Genomic DNA, 16,213 nt, shown 5'->3' with positions numbered 1-16,213 from the left:
CAGGGTGGTGATGCTAGTCGGGCGTGCGGGTGCAGGCAGCGAACGGTTGAAAAGCATGCATTTGGTTTTACTAGCGTTTAAGAGCAGTTGGAGGCCACGGAAGGAGTGTTGTATGGCATTGAAGCTCGTTTGGAGGTTAGATAGGCCCTTCCTTCCGGCCCAAGGAAGGGCCGGAAGTATATAGAATGGTGTCGTCTGCGTAGAGGTGGATCAGGGAATCGCCCGCAGCAAGAGCAACATCATTGATGTATACAGAGAAAAGAGTCGGCCCGAGAATTGAACCCTGTGGTACCCCCATAGAGACTGCCAGAGGACCGGACAACATGCCCTCCGATTTGACACACTGAACTCTGTCTGCAAAGTAGTTGGTGAACCAGGCAAGGCAGTCATTAGAAAAACCGAGGCTACTGAGTCTGCCGATAAGAATATGGTGATTGACAGAGTCGAAAGCCTTGGCCAGGTCGATGAAGACGGCTGCACAGTAATGTCTTTTATCGATGGCGGTTATGATATCGTTTAGTACCTTGAGCGTGGCTGAGGTGCACCCGTGACCGGCTCGGAAACCGGATTGCACAGCGGAGAAGGTACGGTGGGATTCGAGATGGTCAGTGATCTGTTTGTTGACTTGGCTTTCGAAGACCTTAGATAGGCAGGGCAGGATGGATATAGGTCTGTAACAGTTTGGGTCCAGGGTGTCTCCCCCTTTGAAGAGGGGGATGACCGCGGCAGCTTTCCAATCCTTGGGGATCTCAGATGATACGAAGGAGAGGTTGAACAGGCTGATAATAGGGGGTGCGACAATGGCGGCGGACAGTTTCAGAAATAGGGGGTCCAGATTGTCAAGCCCAGCTGATTTGTATGGGTCCAGGTTTTCCAGCTCTTTCAGAACATCTGCTATCTGGATATGGGTAAAGGAGAAGCTGGGGAGGCTTGGGCGAGTAGCAGCGGGGGGGGCGGGGCTGTTGGCCAAGGTTGGAGTCGCCAGGAGGAAGGCATGGCCAGCCATTGAGAAATGTTTGTTGAAGTTTTCGATTATCACGGACTTATCAGTGGTGACCGTGTTACCTAGCCTCAGTGCAGTGGGCAGCTGGGAGGAGGTGCTCTTGTTTTCCATGGACTTTACAGTATCCCAGAACTTTTTGGAGTTAGAGCTACAGGATGCAAATTTCTGCTTGAAAAAGCTGGCCTTTGCTTTCCTGACTGACTGCGTGTATTGGTTCCTGACTTCCCTGAACAGTTGCATATCGCGGGGGCTCTTCGATGCTATTGCAGTTCGCCACAGGATGTTTTTGTGCTGGTCGAGGGCAGTCAGGTCTGGAGTGAACCAAGGGCTATATCTGTTCTTGGTTCTGCATTTTTTGAACGGAGCATGCTTGTCTAATATGGTGAGGAAGTAACTTTTAAAGAATGACCAGGCATCCTCAACTGACGGGATGAGGTCAATATCCTTCCAGGGTACCCGGGCCAGGTCGATTAGAAAGGCCTGCTCGCAGAAGTGTTTTAGGGAGCGTTTGACAGTGATGAGGGGTGGTCGTTTGACCGCGGACCCGTGGCGGATACAGGCAATGAGGCAGTGATCGCTGAGATCTTGATTGAAGACAGCAGAGGTGTATTTGGAGGGCAGGTTGGTCAGGATAATGTCTATTAGGGTGCCCATGTTTACGGATTTAGGGTTGTACCTGGTGGGTTCCTTGATGATTTGTGTGAGATTGAGGGCATCAAGCTTGGATTGTAGGACTGCCGGGGTGTTAAGCATATCCCAGTTTAGGTCACCTAACAGAACAAACTCTGAAGCTAGATGGGGAGCGATCAATTCACAGATGGTGTCCAGGGCACAGCTGGGAGCTGAGGGGGGTCGGTAGCAGGCGGCAACAGTGAGAGACTTATTTCTGGAGAGATTAATTTTTAAAATTAGAAGTTCGAACTGTTTGGGCATAGACCTGGAAAGTATGACAGAACTTTGCAGGCTATCTCTGCAGTAGATTGCAACTCCTCCCCCTTTGGCAGTTCTATCTTGACGGAAAGTGTTATAGTTGGGTATGGAAATCCCAGAATTTTTGGTGGCCTTCCTAAGCCAGGATTCGGACACGGCAAGGACATCAGGGTTGGCAGAGTGTGCTAAAGCGGTGAGTAAGGCAAACTTAGGGAGGAGGCTTCTGATGTTGACATGCATGAGGCCAAGGCTTTTTCGATCACAGAAGTCAACAAATGAGGGTGACTGGGGACATGCAGGGCCTGGGTTTACCTCCACATCACCCGAGGAACAGAGGAGTAGTAGGATGAGGGTGCGGCTAAAGGCTATCAAAACTGGTCGCCTAGAGCGTTGGGGACAAAGAATAAAAGGAGCAGATTTATGGGCGTGGTAGAATAGATTCTGGGCATAATGTGCAGACAGGGGTATGGTGGGGCACGGGTACAGCGGAGGCAAGCCCAGGCACTGGGTGATGATAAGAGAGGTTGTATCTCTGGACATGCTGGTCTCAATGGGTGAGGTCACCGCATGTGTGGGGGGTGGGACAAAGGAGGTATCAGAGGTACGGAGAGTGGAACTACGGGGTCCATTGCAAACCAAAACAATGATAATGATAACTAGCCTGAACAACAGTATGCAAGGCGTATTGATATTTGAGAGAGACATACAATAAGGCATAAAGTGATTGCAGGTCTTGATTGGGAGAGCTAGCTAAAACAACAGGTAAGATAACAGCAGCAATAACAGGGTGCTAGTCTAACACAGCAACAACAGGTAAAAATGGCGACGACTAGGCAGAGAGGGTCGGATTAACTACACACAGATCCTGAGTTAAAGCACAGAGCCGACAGATAAAACACAAATAAACAGAATGGAGTACCGTGAATTAATGGACAGTCAAGCAGGCATCAGCTATGTAGCCAAGTGATCATAGTGTCCAGGGGGCAGCCGTAGATGGAGCAGGGAGGCCTCCACTAAGCTAGCACGCGGCGTTTAAAGTTAGTAGCCCGGGGGGTGGTCTGCTCAGACGGAGGGGGTCTGCTCAGACGTGGTCGTGTCGACAGAGAATCCAAGCCGGATGGCGATGGCGAAAGAGAGGTTGTGAATTGTAGAATTGTGTTTGCTAACTGGTGCTAGCTTCGTGGCAGTGGCGCTAGCTGCGCTAGCTGCAAGCTAGCTGTGAGGATCAGAAGTAGTGGCTCAGGGATTACGGCAGGAATCCGGCGTTGTTGTCGAGAGACAGTCCGATGCTGGTAAATTGGTGAGTAATATCCAGGCTAATAACAGGGCTGGTGTCTGTGCAGAAGGTAAAAGCTGCTAGCAGCGGCAAAAAATGGCTAAATTAGCTTGTAGCTGATTTAGACCAGTTGTGATGGATTGGCAGGGCTCTGTGTCGGCAAAAAAAGGTCCAGTCCAATTGGCAAAAGAGGTATTGTAGCCCAAGAATTCGCTGGTAGACCTCTTCGGCTAGCCGGCAGATGGGCCTAGCTCGAGGCTAGCTCAAGGCTAACTGGTGCTTGCTTCGGGACAGAGGTGTTAGCCAGTAGTAGCCACTCGGTTGCAGCTAGCTAGCTGTGATGATACGGTGTAATTGTCCAGAGCTTGCGTCAGGAATCCGGTGATGTGGTAGAGAAAAAGCAGTCCTATATGCTCTGGGTTGATATCGCGCTTGCAGACTGGCAGGTATTGGCCCGAGCTGAAGCTGGCTGTGTCCGAGTTAAGGGTGAAGACCGCAGCAGTGGCTAACTGACTACTAGCTAGTTATCTGGCTAGCTTCTGATTGGGGTTACGGTTCTAAAGTATAAAAAATAGCAGGTCCGTACCACATTGGGTGAGGCGGAATGTAGGAATGTATATTCAGTTCCTAGATGGAAAGTGAAATTAAAATATATACGAAATGTATACGAAAAATACGAGGACTATTTACACGGGACAAGACAAACACACGTCCGACTGCTACGCCATCTTGGATTCATGTTTTCATGTTCTCTCCTCTCTCCTCTCTCTCTCTCCTCTCTCTCTCATATTACAGGAGATACATCTCGCTATCTAGTTATCTCTCTCGGTCTTTCTCTCCATCTCATCCATGCAGTCTCCCTTTATTTGCTTTCTCCCAATCACCACTTCCTCTTTCTTTTTCTCTAGTTTTCTCAATTCATCTTCCTACCCCATCTTTCTCTCTCTCTCCCTCTGCTCCCTGCAAGTCATTGTTCTGTTGGGGTATTGTTTGAAAGGGCTGTGAGTGCTCTTATCAGTGTGTGTGTGTGTGTATGGCTTTGCGGTCATGTGTGGCCATGAGTGTTTGCTTAACAATAACAATAACTCTTCCCTTACCTCATCTCCCCCTATCCTCTTCCTCTCCTTTCCTCCTCCTCCCCCCTCTCCTACCTCTTCTTCTTCGCCCTCTCTTCCCTCCCTCCTCTCTACCTCTCCTGTCCCCCTCCCCAGGCTCTCCCGTGGCCAGCGGTACAGGGACCCTCCAGATCTATCTGATAGACGTGAACGACAACGCTCCGTCTCTGCTGCCCCGCGAGTCTCAGATCTGTGAGCGCATCAACCGCAACGCCGGCATCAACATCACGGCTGCAGACTCAGACACGGACCCCAACGTGGGCCCTTTCGTCTTCGAGCTGCCCACGTTCCCTGCTAGCATACGGCGCAACTGGACAGTGTCACGTCTCAACGGTGAGGGGACGGGACGGGACCGGCAGGGGTAGATGGGGGTTGGCCGATGATTGGCTGAATACCCTGGGAGCAAGGTGGTTAGAGTTGTCAACAAAGTTAACGACAGAAATATGATGCCACGTTTCTTTGACAAGAAATATATACACATATTTGACTTTTGCATGTCATAAAACCGAATGACCACTGCCGCACACGCTGCCGCTGTTTTCAACAGATTCATTTATACTATATACGAACAAACGAGTGCACCAGGGAGAATGGTCGTCACTAGTTACCACACCTACAAAGTCATGAAGCCCACCTATTTCTACAGTTTATCTTCTTAAAATGTGATTTTCAATCTAATCTTAACATTAACCACACTGCTAACCTTATGCCTAACCCGAACCGTAAATTAAGACCAAAAAGCTAATTTTGTATGGTCAATTTTGACTTTGTGGCTGTGGTTACTAGTGGAAACCAGGGAGAACGCGACAAGCATTCAGATGTAGTAAGTGAAAACACATTATCTACACTAACTGGGGACAGCTAGCTAACATAATGTCACAAAGCATGATTCGCTAGCCATTTAACTTTCATTCTGAAATAACTTCATATTTCCGGGATGGAGACTAGACCAGACCCAGAAGTTCTGACTGAACGGACACATATTTGAGCACCCCAGGACGGTCCATTTATTTTGTGCTGTTATAATTGATGCTATGAAATCCTCAGATTTCATTAGGTCAGTTCCCCCTCATAGCAAATAGCTAGCAAAACAAGCCAAGCAATGTTCACAAGGCCTATGAGCCCACAGAGGCAGAGCTGCTAGTGCTGGCAGTCACTGAGGGGCGGAGTAGTAAGTAATTGAACAGCTTGTTTTGGACAATATATGTATTTTTGTACATCATTTGGTGTCTTTTTAAGCTACAATATGAGGTCCTAAACCTAACATGAACATCCTTGTAGCTGTGTGGGAAATAATCCAAATTATTGCTTTGAGGTAAATTGTTCCATCTGACCAGGAGCAATCAATCATATATATACCCATACAAACAATGATTACATTTTGTCAGTGTTATGGATAATATGCATAGTACATTCATGTGATTAGTCAAGTTCAAATGATGAAAATTGCCTTCCTTTTGGATTTGCCCCCAATTGAAGTGTTTTCTTCCCAGGCATTGGGATATGAGGTTACACCAGGGCCTGAACCTGTGTTACAAGTTTTAAAGGTGAACAGTCAAAATCATTTGATAATATTTGAAGGAAACCAGATCAAAGTAAACTCAGCAAAAAAAGAAACGTCCTCTCACTGTCAACTGCGTTTATTTTCAGCAAACTTAACATGTGTAAATATTTGTATGAACATAACAAGATTCAACAACTGAGACATGTGACTAACAGAAATTGAATAATGTGTCCCTGTACAAAGGGGGGGTCAAAATCAAAAGTAACAGTCAGTATCTGGTGTGGCCACCAGCTGCATTAAGTACTGCAGTGCATCTCCTCCTCATGGACGGCACCAGATTTGCCAGTTATTGCTGTGAGATGTTACCCCACTCTTCCACCAAGGCACCTGCAAGTTCCCGGACATTTCTGGGGGAATGGCCCTAGCCCTCACCCTCCGATCCAACAGGTCCCAGACGTGCTCAATGGGATTGAGATCCGGGCTCTTCACTGGCCATGGCAGAACACTGACTTTCCTGTCTTGCAGGAAATCACACACAGAACGATCAGTATGGCTGGTGGCATTATCATGCTGGAGGGTCATGTCAGGATGAGCCTGCAGGAAGGGTACCACATGAGGGAGGAGGATGTCTTCCCTGTAACGCACGTGGTTGAGATTGCCTGCAATGGCACAAGCTCAGTCCGATGATGCTGTGACACACCGCCCCAGACCATGACGGACCCTCCACCTCCAAATCGATCCCGCTCCAGAGTACAGGCCTCGGTGTAACGCTCATTCCTTCGATGATAAACGCGAATCCGACCATCACCCCTGGTGAGACAAAACCGCGACTCGTAAGAGAAGAGCACTTTTTGCCAGTCCTGTCTGGTCCAGCGACAGTGGGTTTGTGCCCATAGGCGACGTTGTTGCCGGTGATGTCTGGTGAGGACCTGCCTTACAACAGGCCTAAGAGCCCTCAGTCCAGCCTCTCTCAGCCTATTGCGGACAGTCTGAGCACTGATGGAGGGATTGTGCGTTCCTGGTGTAACTCGGGCAGCTGTTGTTGCCATCCTGTACCTGTCCCGCAGGTGTGATGTTCGGATGTACCGATCCTGTGCAGGGGTTGTTACACGTGGTCTGCCTCTGCGAGGACGGTCAGCTGTCTGTCCTGTCTCCCTGTAGCGCTGTCTTAGGCATCTCACAGTACGTACATTGCAATTTATTGCCCTGGCCACATCTGCGGTCCTTATGCCTCCTTGCAGCATGCCTAAGGCACGTTCACACAGATGAGCAGGGACCCTGGGCATCTTTCTTTTGGTGTTTTTCAGAGTCAGTAGAAAGGCCTCTTTAGTGTCCTAAGTTTTCATAACTGTGACCTTAATTGCCTACCGTCTGTAAGCTGTTAGTGTCTTAACGACCGTTCCACAGGATGATCATTAGGATGATCATTGATCATTAATTGTTTATGGTTCATTGAACAAGCATGGGAAACAGTGTTTAAACCCTTTACAACGAAGATCTGTGAAGTTATTTGGATTTTTACAAATGATCTTTGAAAGACAGGGTTCTGAAAAAGGGACGTTTCTTGATGACCAAAGTATTAAAAATGACTGTTGCTTCTACATTGATAAAGTTTGATCAAAAAGTTACTGGTCCCCACGTCAGAAACGGGGATTCATTATTAAACTCTTAGTTCAATACGCCAAGGATAACGTTATATTCTCTTACCTCATTTAAATAAGTACCGCCTTGTAACCAACATTGGAGAAGACGTGTTTGCAGAGGGAAATTGTTTATATAGCTTGATTGCTACTCTACTGACACCTGTAAGGTGTAAGCAAATATAATTAAAAGTTTTCCCTATTCATCTATGGCAAAGATAAGGACAGTATATGTTTGCCCTTTCATCTGTGTCTGGTGTTAGCTAGTTACTGGCTAGCTAGTTCTTCAGCCAGGATGGAACAAAGGGGGGGAGGGTCGTTCAAAACTCTGATATCACTGATGCAATTTCAATGTTGTTTGAGTCGCTTTGTGTATCACCAAATTAGCTTGAGATGATCTTACTACAATACCGCTCACTGCCTCCACGTTGCTTGACATAAGAGCTGTCAATCAAGGCGAGCTCATGAATAGAAGCTCCTCACCCACAGATCCTGTCTTTTCAAACTTCCTGGTAGTCAAAAGGGACAAAGTACTTTTTAGATTGAAAAAGTAGGAAGTGTTGAACTCTGTCCCTGTGCTCAATTTACCCCATACACGGACTAGCTATGTTTTCAAAACTGTTATGTTTACATGAATCCCTTTTGTTTGTGTTGTGTATTTCCAGGGACACACAGCATCCTGAAATATATGTTGATGTCTTTGTTTCGAAAGAATACTATATTTCCCTGTAAGAAATGCCTCTCCCCCTATAGATGTCTCTTCTCAGTGGTAGTAACCTCTGTCTGTCTGTTCTCTCTCTCCTTCCCCAGGTGACTATGCCCGGTTGAGTTTGCGGACCCAGTATCTGGAGCCGGGGGTGTATGAGGTGCCTGTGATTGTGACCGACTCGGGGAACCCTCCGCTCTCCAACAGGTCCGTTATCAAGGTCAAGGTGTGTCCGTGCGATGAGAACGGAGACTGCACCCTGGTCGGGGCTGTGGCTGCCGCTGGACTTGGGACTGGAGCCATCATAGCCATTCTCATCTGTATCATCATACTGCTCAGTGAGTATGGTGGACTGGAAGTCTTAGACACATATGTAGGAACTTCATCTCAGCCAGATTGCTACAGCAGGAAATCCTGCATCAACAGGAAAGGTGAATTATTATGTAGATTATAATTAATGGACATTTTGTAGTGGTTGATACATGTATCGTAAAAACCTAGTCTGAAATGTAAGTGGAAATTGAAAACTTCCGAAGCTTTTTTTAACATCCGTGCACGCACACAAGCTATTTATCTTGTACTCGGAAACACGTAGGAAATACACACACACCTGCCATACCTCCAGACGCATCACTCTGATTCGCTCAGAGCCATCACTTTCTAATTAACAACCAATCGTGTTCACCGCTCTCAGAGAGAATAGAAACAAACATTTCTTCCTTCCCCCTCCCATTCCCCCTGTAGCTACCACCACCTCCTCCATACATACTGCACATCAGATCCCTCTGATCAGATGTAATTATACCGCCTTTCTTACCAGATGCTGAAACGGGTTATGATTTGTTGCTCTTTCACACACTGGGCCGTTTGGGTCTTACATTCATCAAACATTTATCATGCAGTTCACACAATAACATAAAGGTGGTGTTATAGATGAATTCTTAGCTGGCTATCAGAATGTGCTGTCTCTGAGTTGGTGACCCTATGGGTTTTATTATTGTGTTCTGCCGGAGAGGGGTTTTTAATGTGGACTTGTTTTGCTGAGGTTCTGCTTGCTGGTTTGTTTTGTGATGGTGTGGTCTGGTGCTCATACCGTATTTATATGGATTACATTTGAGGGGTTGGAACCGAAAATATTTTCCAATCGTTTCGTTCTGAACGTAACCATCATTTTTTTCGTTACATTCCACTGTTCCAACCAGCAAAATAAAGTTCTGAATCAGTTCAAACCCCCAAAAAAGTAACGGTTTATGCCGTTCCTTTCTTTTCCTTTTTTAACTTTTTAAACTTTTTTTTGTTGCGTTTATCTCGACATTAAATGACTTCACCAATGGATAGAGTAGCTTGCTATGGAGCGCGCAAGCTATGTGCATGCGTTGGACAGATAAGTGTAGTGTCGGGTATGATATGCGACCGAAATTCCGCAGGTGAGGAGAGTGCTGGGAATGAAGCGCTGGGCATCTTGTTGTTATGACATGCATTATCTGAATTAGGCCCACAGAATTATACCTACAGAGGAGCGGCATTTATGAAGGAACTCTGAATGTCTTTTAACTTCAGAGAGTTAGCTTAACTGACGTTGGACCGGAGCTAGACCGTGATCAGGCTTCTCAGTTCTATTACATTACACATAATACCGCCTAGAGTTTTCGAGAGCTAGACCAGAGCTAGCTAACAAGCTAGCTAGCTAATAAGCTTGTATGTGCAGAGCGACACCAGAATTCAAATGAAAAGCCTAATCTTACCTTTTTTAGTTAATAAATCCAATGTGAAGCGTGATAACTATAGTATGCTTAACTAGCATTGAAAAATGTAATCCATTGTTCTCTAATTAAAAATCTCTCTCCCTAATTTCTGAATCACGTCTGTAACATCAGAAGCTACAGTAGACTATGCATGCTACGGAGAGAGGGACAGGTAGCCTACACACATATACACTGGCAACGATTTTCAGCTGGCAGGCAGACACATTTCTTTGTTAAATTTTTTGTGGAACTGGGGAAAAAATCCCTGGAAATTAAAATAACGTTATTAACCGGTTCCCATGCAATTAAAATAACGGTTCTGCTCCTGAACAGTATAGATCACTTTCGTTCTCGGTTCTGGTTCTATTCCTCTAAAAATGTCATTATTTTCCGTTTTTTGGTCTTTTGTATGGAGGTACAGTCCTATCCTCCACATATATGTAGAGCTTTTTCTGTGGTATTTTATTTTGCAGTAAGCCAATAATGTATGTTGTTTAAGGTGTGTTGGTTGTGTGTTTTTGCAGTATTATTGTGTTATTTAAGGTGTGTTGTGTGTGTTGCAGGTATGGTGCTAGTGTTTGTACTGTGGATGAAGCGCAGAGAGAAGGAGAGACAGACCAAACAGCTGCTGATCGACCCGGAGGACGATGTCAGAGATAACATCCTGAAATACGACGAGGAGGGAGGGGGAGAGGAGGACCAGGTACCCATCACACACACACACACAGAGACAAACACTCAAACAGACACACACACACACACACACACACGCACACACAGAGACACACACTCAGACAGACAGACACACACACTAACAGAGATACAGACCTATAAACAACTACACACATACACACACACACGTGTATGTGTATATATACAGCATATATCACATACACCCACAAACACTGACAGCCAGGCAGGTCTGTCTTGAGGTTGGCTGTTTTATCTGTGTGTGTCTCTGGGCAGGACTATGACCTGAGCCAGCTGCAGCAGCCTGACTCTCTGGAGCACATCATCAGTAAGCCCCCGGGGGTACGGCGGGTGGACGAGCGCCCCATCATCCCTGAGTCCCAGTACCCCATTCGACCGGTGGTCCCCCACCCTGGGGACATCGGGGACTTCATCAACGAGGTGAGAGGGGGGCAACCAGGGGTCATAGTTTTGTTTATTCCTTCATCAAGGACTTTTCTACTTGAGATCTGACACAAACACACAATTCCACGCACAAGGTACTCCAAACACGACTCAAGGTAGAATGACAAACTTACAATACGAGACTACACAAACACAGAACATAAGACATTCAGATCAGTAAAGAAGATGGAGGTGTATATACGCACTGTGTACTGTTATTTCTAAGTATTTTGATGCACCTTCTGTTCTAGGTACATGTGTGAGACGTGAGTGTAATATTGCATAAATGTAGGCATTTTCTGCAAGTTGTTTATTTACAGGTTTCAACGCTCTTAACTTTGGCAACAGTGGAGATGGAGATTACCTGACAGCTGTTATCACACAAACACACACACACACACAAACACGCACATACTGTACTCGCACACACACATGCACACGCTCACTTGCGCGTACGTAACCCCAATCTCAACACACTCATGCACGAAGGCTTTGATTGACAGGCGCCGTGACAACACGTTCACACTTGAGAAGTGTTGGCAGCTGTTCAGCTTTGATCCATCCTGACTACACACGCACACACACACACACACACACACACACACACACACACACACACACACACACACACACACACACACACACACACACACACACACACACACACACACACACACACACACACACACACACACACACACTGATCTCGCTCCAGCAGTCTGGCAAAACACAAACACATTGTGGCTCGGCTGCCCACTGTATCCTCTTTGGGGATTCTACATCCCTGCCAATGACATCACTCTGTCACTCACAATATATTGCCTGAATGCCAATACTTACAATTTTCTCCATGGTGCTTTCTTAGCTGTTATCTTACAAAAAGCCTACCCTACTCTGTCTTTATATAGCACTACACACTAACCTTTGGTAATCATGTTGGCCTGTATGCCAATACTTACTCTCTTCCCCCTCCCTGCAGGGTCTGCGGGCGGCGGACAATGACCCCACGGCCCCTCCCTATGACTCCCTCCTGGTGTTTGACTACGAGGGCAGCGGCTCTACGGTCGGCTCCGTCAGCTCCCTCAACTCCTCCAGCACAGGGGACCAGGACTACGACTACCTCAACGACTGGGGCCCCCGCTTCAAGAAGCTGGCCGACATGTACGGGGGAGGGGATGACGAATAGGGCCACAGGGGGGGCCTCGTTAGAGATCCACTCCCCCAGCCGAACCCCCTCAGCTGGTCTGCCATGCTCTCTCTCTCTCTCCAACCTTGGAGAGACAGATAACACAGACACACACACACACACACACACCAATATACACCACACACACCACACACAACAATATACACCACACACGGCAATACACATTACACACGACAATACACACCACGCACGACAATACACACACCCCACGCGACAATACACACCACACACACAAACCAACTGAACTGACCTAGCAACTGACCAATCAATCAAGCAACCGCCATAGTGAACTGTGCAGTGAGGCAGCTTTGTCCTTCTGTACTGTATTGTACTGTACTGAGCCCTCTCCTGCTCCAAGGTGTGTGGGGGGAGGGGGGGTAGATTTTGGGGTTGGCTACTTTTGTTTTATGTTATTTAAAAAAAAAAAATGTTTGATTATCTCATGGTGTCCTCACTGTCCTTAAATGCAAGCTATTTCCTGGTGTTTGGAGGCCATTGGTTTTCTATTTCCCCCATCAGCCCCCAGCCTGTCCCTTTGCAGATAGATTGAGGTGCATATTGTGTGACGGGGAAGAAAAGAACAAAAGAAACACCGAAAGTAAACTCCTTCCTCTGCGTGGAAGGCCCTGGTTTAATCTCTCTGAACTTGAATGCCATAGAACAGAAGCACTGTTGTTTAAGAAGTGCCTTCAGTGGTGCGTATTTGTTTTTGCTGACTCCCGCTAACTCAGGATTGGTGGCCATTTTCCCGGGCTAACGTGCACCCCGTCCTCCCCCGTCCCCTAATTACCCCTCGCCTTTCAATTGTGACCTTCCCGTCCCTGTTCCTGTGTGTCATGTCCATCGCCCTGCAATGTAACACGGGCAGATGCAGTATAAGTTGCAGTGGGGATTTGCCTTTGGGGGTGAGGGGGGGTATCGTTGGTGTGAATTTCGGAGAGGGAGTGCTCTGTACAAAGACAGACAGTATATCTCCTTAGGTGAAGGACAAATCTTTTCTTTCCAATCTGGCACATCTGAGCTTCTAATGCACAGCCGTCACCTGTGTGACAATAGGAATCATCACACTGACACAGAATGGGACTGTGTCGTTAGACCACATGTATTTACTGTATTCAAACAGTGTGTACCCTCCGAGAGCAGTTGAGTTTGGATGGTTTTGTGACTTTGTGGTCTTGAGTTCGCATTACTTTGCACTTTTAACTTAGCGAGGCTGTGTGAGCTAGGGATAGAGGGATGACGAGTCATTTTTAATGTGAAAGAAATGAATCCATATGAGTTTTTTTTTTTTTTTTTTTACCTAGTCTCTCTTCTTAGATCAAGGATATGGGTGGGTTGCATGGTTTCTGTCCCCCGTTTCCAAATGTTGTCAACTTGGCACTAGTTATCTTGTGGTCTTATTGGTCAATGTGTTGAGGAAAACTATATAAACTGTAAAAAGATGAGAAAAAGGGGTGTAAAAGTAGGTCTTTTTTAAGTATTAGAACAAACCGTTTGTGCTCCGTCTCTGCTGGCATTGCTGGCAGAGAAGACAAATTGTGAGACCCAAAGTTTCAAGCTTCGACTTTACTCTTTTTTTCTCTGCTGATTCACTGTTGCGTCTTGCCTTTTGATATGCCATCTCTGATGCTGGTCCCCGTCGCAGCAACAGAGAGAGCGAGAGAGAGAGAGCTGAGATTCTGTCAGGGACTTAGCAAGCACCACAATCTGTCTCTCCTCAGACACGTTCATTCATTTGAAATGCAAGAGGTTTTGAAAACGTGTCGGAGAACATATGTCTCTTACAAACTTTTTTTGGGGGGGGGAGAGCGATGGAGAAGAACTGCACTTTACCAAAGCAGGGTTCAATAGTGCTAAACATTTCACTCTTTAGAGAAGAAGGTGCCTATGAGGAACACACCTTTTATTGTCTTTTGTGAAAAAAGAACTACCCAACATTCCTATGATATACAGTGCGTTTACCCCGGTTATACACTTGTTTCTCACTCACACACGGGCAGAAGTCCTTTTGTAAATGACCTTTCACATAGTGTTCCCGTGTTCCCAGTTGAGGAGATGCTGAAGAAATCAACACGGCTTCTCTCGCACTGCTCACTCACACAGTCCACTCATTCTCTCGGCAGTTAACGGAGTCCATCGGAATGTTTTCCTCTTTCAGAACTGTCCGCTGAGTTCAATGTCATTTCAGTTGCGATTTTACACTTGAGAGAAATGTGGTTTCTATACGTAGAGATACTTCTCTCTCCCTAAGCTCTTTCTCTCTAATGGTGGATTTGACAGAAATTGGGCAGGGTTATATATTTAATTCATCCTCCAGTTACCCTTCGTAATAAAGAGGATGATGGATCCTTCCAGGTAGTCTCCTTGACAGAGAGAGAGAGAGAGAGAGAGAGCCTTTAAACTCCTAGATAAGATATGAGGAGAGGACTCTCAACGTCCCATGCTCTTCCACCCAGCTTCCCCTTCTATATCAGCTCTTTACACACTACATCTCTTCGTCACATCCTCCTCTGGAGAAAAAATACATGTACAGTATGCCTTACAGAGAGGGGAATGGAGGGAGGGAGGGGGGGGGGGGGATAGGGGCAGAGAGGTGGGTGGAAGCAAAATGATAGGAAGGGCACTGAAAGGGGGAGTAGGTCATATATGGGCTGTTGAATAGCAGTGAGTTGGACCCCAAACCCACCTGATGTAGAGTGACAGGGCATCAGTGGGTATGAACTTTGACCCTCTGGTCTTGCTGTGTACCGACAATGCCTTTGGATGGTGACATACACAGAAACAGGAAGCGGTATTTAGGGTTTCCACCTCACCTCTCGCCATCGCAAAGTAGGATTAGTGCTCCTCTCTTCACTAAAGCTTAGCTCAATGCACGCACGCGCACACACACGCGCACACACACACACACACACACACACTGCACAGCTGTTGCTGTTCATGATTCATGATTATCTCCGACGTATAAATGTTGTACATAAACGTTTCTTTTTTTTACACATTTTGTTGTTTTGTACATTTGTTCACTTTATATTCTTCACCCTGTGTGTTGTTTTCTTTGTCGTTGGACGAGTAGCCTGCCCAGCCTGCTCGCCAGCTTCAAGTCACCACGAAAGCCATTTGCGTTCACTGAAGATTCAAAGAGACTCATAACGCTCACAGCCGTACTTGTTGATGTGGGTGTCGCCGTTCAAGGTCGACGTCGTCATTACATTACACGACGCCCTCCTCTACATATTTGCACTCAGCCTTCCTGGGCATCACCCTGCATGTCAACCCATATCGATAAGGCCTCCTTGCTATGCCCCACCCGAGAGAGTCCAGCCTGGCCGATGGCCAGACAGCATTCAGAAAGGCATGTTTCATGACTGCCTGCTGGTCCCTCGAGTCTGTCAAATGTACACCTGCATGGGTGGCAGCGGACAGCGAGGAGACCCAGGCACCTCATGTTCCCACTTTACTTAAGGCTGCTGTCATAAGCGCTACATAGCATCCTCACGTGAACAGCGTGTCATAGTGAATGGGTCATTATCTCGAAGTCATTAGTGAGACAAATGAAGCCGTGTCACTCCAACGCTACGAGGGGATGAGAGGTGAAGCCAGGGAGGGTTGAAACGAAGGTGCTGGATAAACGGAGGCTTGAAGGTTGCACTTGTGAACGTGCAACGGTGGTTGCGGTTGGGGTGAATGGATGCTATTGCTGTGACAATGATACTCGCAGGGGAACTGGCGATCAGGATGTATGGATATGCGCATCCACGTCTTCGTTTGGCATATTGAAGCAGGAGCTCGCGGGAGGCTGAAGTATACAACTCAATTCCTTGAGCAAAAGCTTGGGATGAACGATGTAGCGGGAGGAAGGCAGTATGTTTCGCTTCTGCAGATGTATTTCAGACCCGCCATTTAGTATCTGCGTGTACGGCTTTGGCCCGTACTCTACAGTGTACACTCCCTTT

General features: G+C 46.8%; 1 protein-coding gene across 3 annotated transcripts in view; it reads left to right on the top strand.

The window, feature by feature from the left end:
* The window catches only part of LOC139556981 (cadherin-4-like), a 375,581-nt gene extending 362,881 nt beyond the window's left edge, over positions 1 to 12,700 (top strand). For all 3 annotated transcript variants that reach the window (XM_071371209.1, XM_071371208.1, XM_071371207.1), the window contains 5 exons: positions 4,421 to 4,657; positions 8,279 to 8,512; positions 10,483 to 10,622; positions 10,886 to 11,050; positions 12,033 to 12,700. In XM_071371209.1, coding sequence (XP_071227310.1) covers positions 4,421 to 4,657; positions 8,279 to 8,512; positions 10,483 to 10,622; positions 10,886 to 11,050; positions 12,033 to 12,239 — 983 coding nt within the window. In that variant the 3' untranslated portion in view covers positions 12,240 to 12,700. The remainder of the gene's footprint in view (positions 1 to 4,420; positions 4,658 to 8,278; positions 8,513 to 10,482; positions 10,623 to 10,885; positions 11,051 to 12,032) is intronic.
* Positions 12,701 to 16,213: the final 3,513 nt, after the last annotated feature.

This window comes from Salvelinus alpinus, chromosome 28 (assembly GCF_045679555.1).
Source record: "Salvelinus alpinus chromosome 28, SLU_Salpinus.1, whole genome shotgun sequence".
NCBI lineage: Eukaryota > Metazoa > Chordata > Actinopteri > Salmoniformes > Salmonidae > Salvelinus > Salvelinus alpinus.
The sequence above is the reverse complement of the archived record's forward strand: the minus strand, read 5'-3'. Positions and strand labels throughout refer to the sequence as shown.